Consider the following 418-nt stretch of genomic DNA (forward strand, 5'->3'; position numbering starts at 1 on the left):
ATCTGGGGGGTCTCGGTAGCGCCCTGCGGTTCCTGCAATGGTGCCGCTTTCGCCCGCCCGCTTTTCGCGCTTCCCAGGTGGGTGTTGTGGGTGAGTGTAGGCGTGGGGGCGTGGCGCTAGTCCGTCGAGGAGCGGATGGCGCGGCAGAGCGAGGCGGCCGCCACCAAGCCCGCCACCTCCAACACTCCCACGCCCACACCGACGCCCGTGATGAGGCCGCTCTGGGCCTGGACCCAGCCCACCACACGGCCCACACAGCCCTGCGGGAGGAGAAACAGAGGGTCAAGAGCGAAGACGCGGAGCGCTGAGCCAACCTCGGCCAGACCGGTTTCTCTGAAAGGAAGAAATTCAGAACAGAAATGCTGCACCACCGAAGATTTGCATTAACAGGCTCCGCACGGAGCCACCGAGGAAGAGC

The 418-nt window shown here is 65.3% G+C and overlaps 2 protein-coding genes across 2 annotated transcripts in view; both read right to left on the reverse strand.

The window, feature by feature from the left end:
- The window catches only part of LOC119593857, a gene marked incomplete in the record, with an annotated part of 2,343 nt that extends 2,249 nt beyond the window's left edge, over window positions 1–94 (reverse strand). The window contains 1 exon segment of the mRNA XM_037942888.1: window positions 1–94. Coding sequence (XP_037798816.1) covers window positions 1–2 — 2 coding nt within the window.
- Window positions 90–418, reverse strand: part of LOC119593858 (CD151 antigen-like) — a 35,452-nt gene continuing 35,123 nt past the window's right edge. The window contains exon 3 of the mRNA XM_037942889.1: window positions 90–260. Coding sequence (XP_037798817.1) covers window positions 117–260 — 144 coding nt within the window. The 3' untranslated portion in view covers window positions 90–116. The remainder of the gene's footprint in view (window positions 261–418) is intronic.

This window comes from Penaeus monodon, chromosome 32 (genome assembly GCF_015228065.2).
Source record: "Penaeus monodon isolate SGIC_2016 chromosome 32, NSTDA_Pmon_1, whole genome shotgun sequence".
In the NCBI taxonomy this organism is placed as follows: Eukaryota; Metazoa; Arthropoda; class Malacostraca; order Decapoda; family Penaeidae; genus Penaeus; species Penaeus monodon.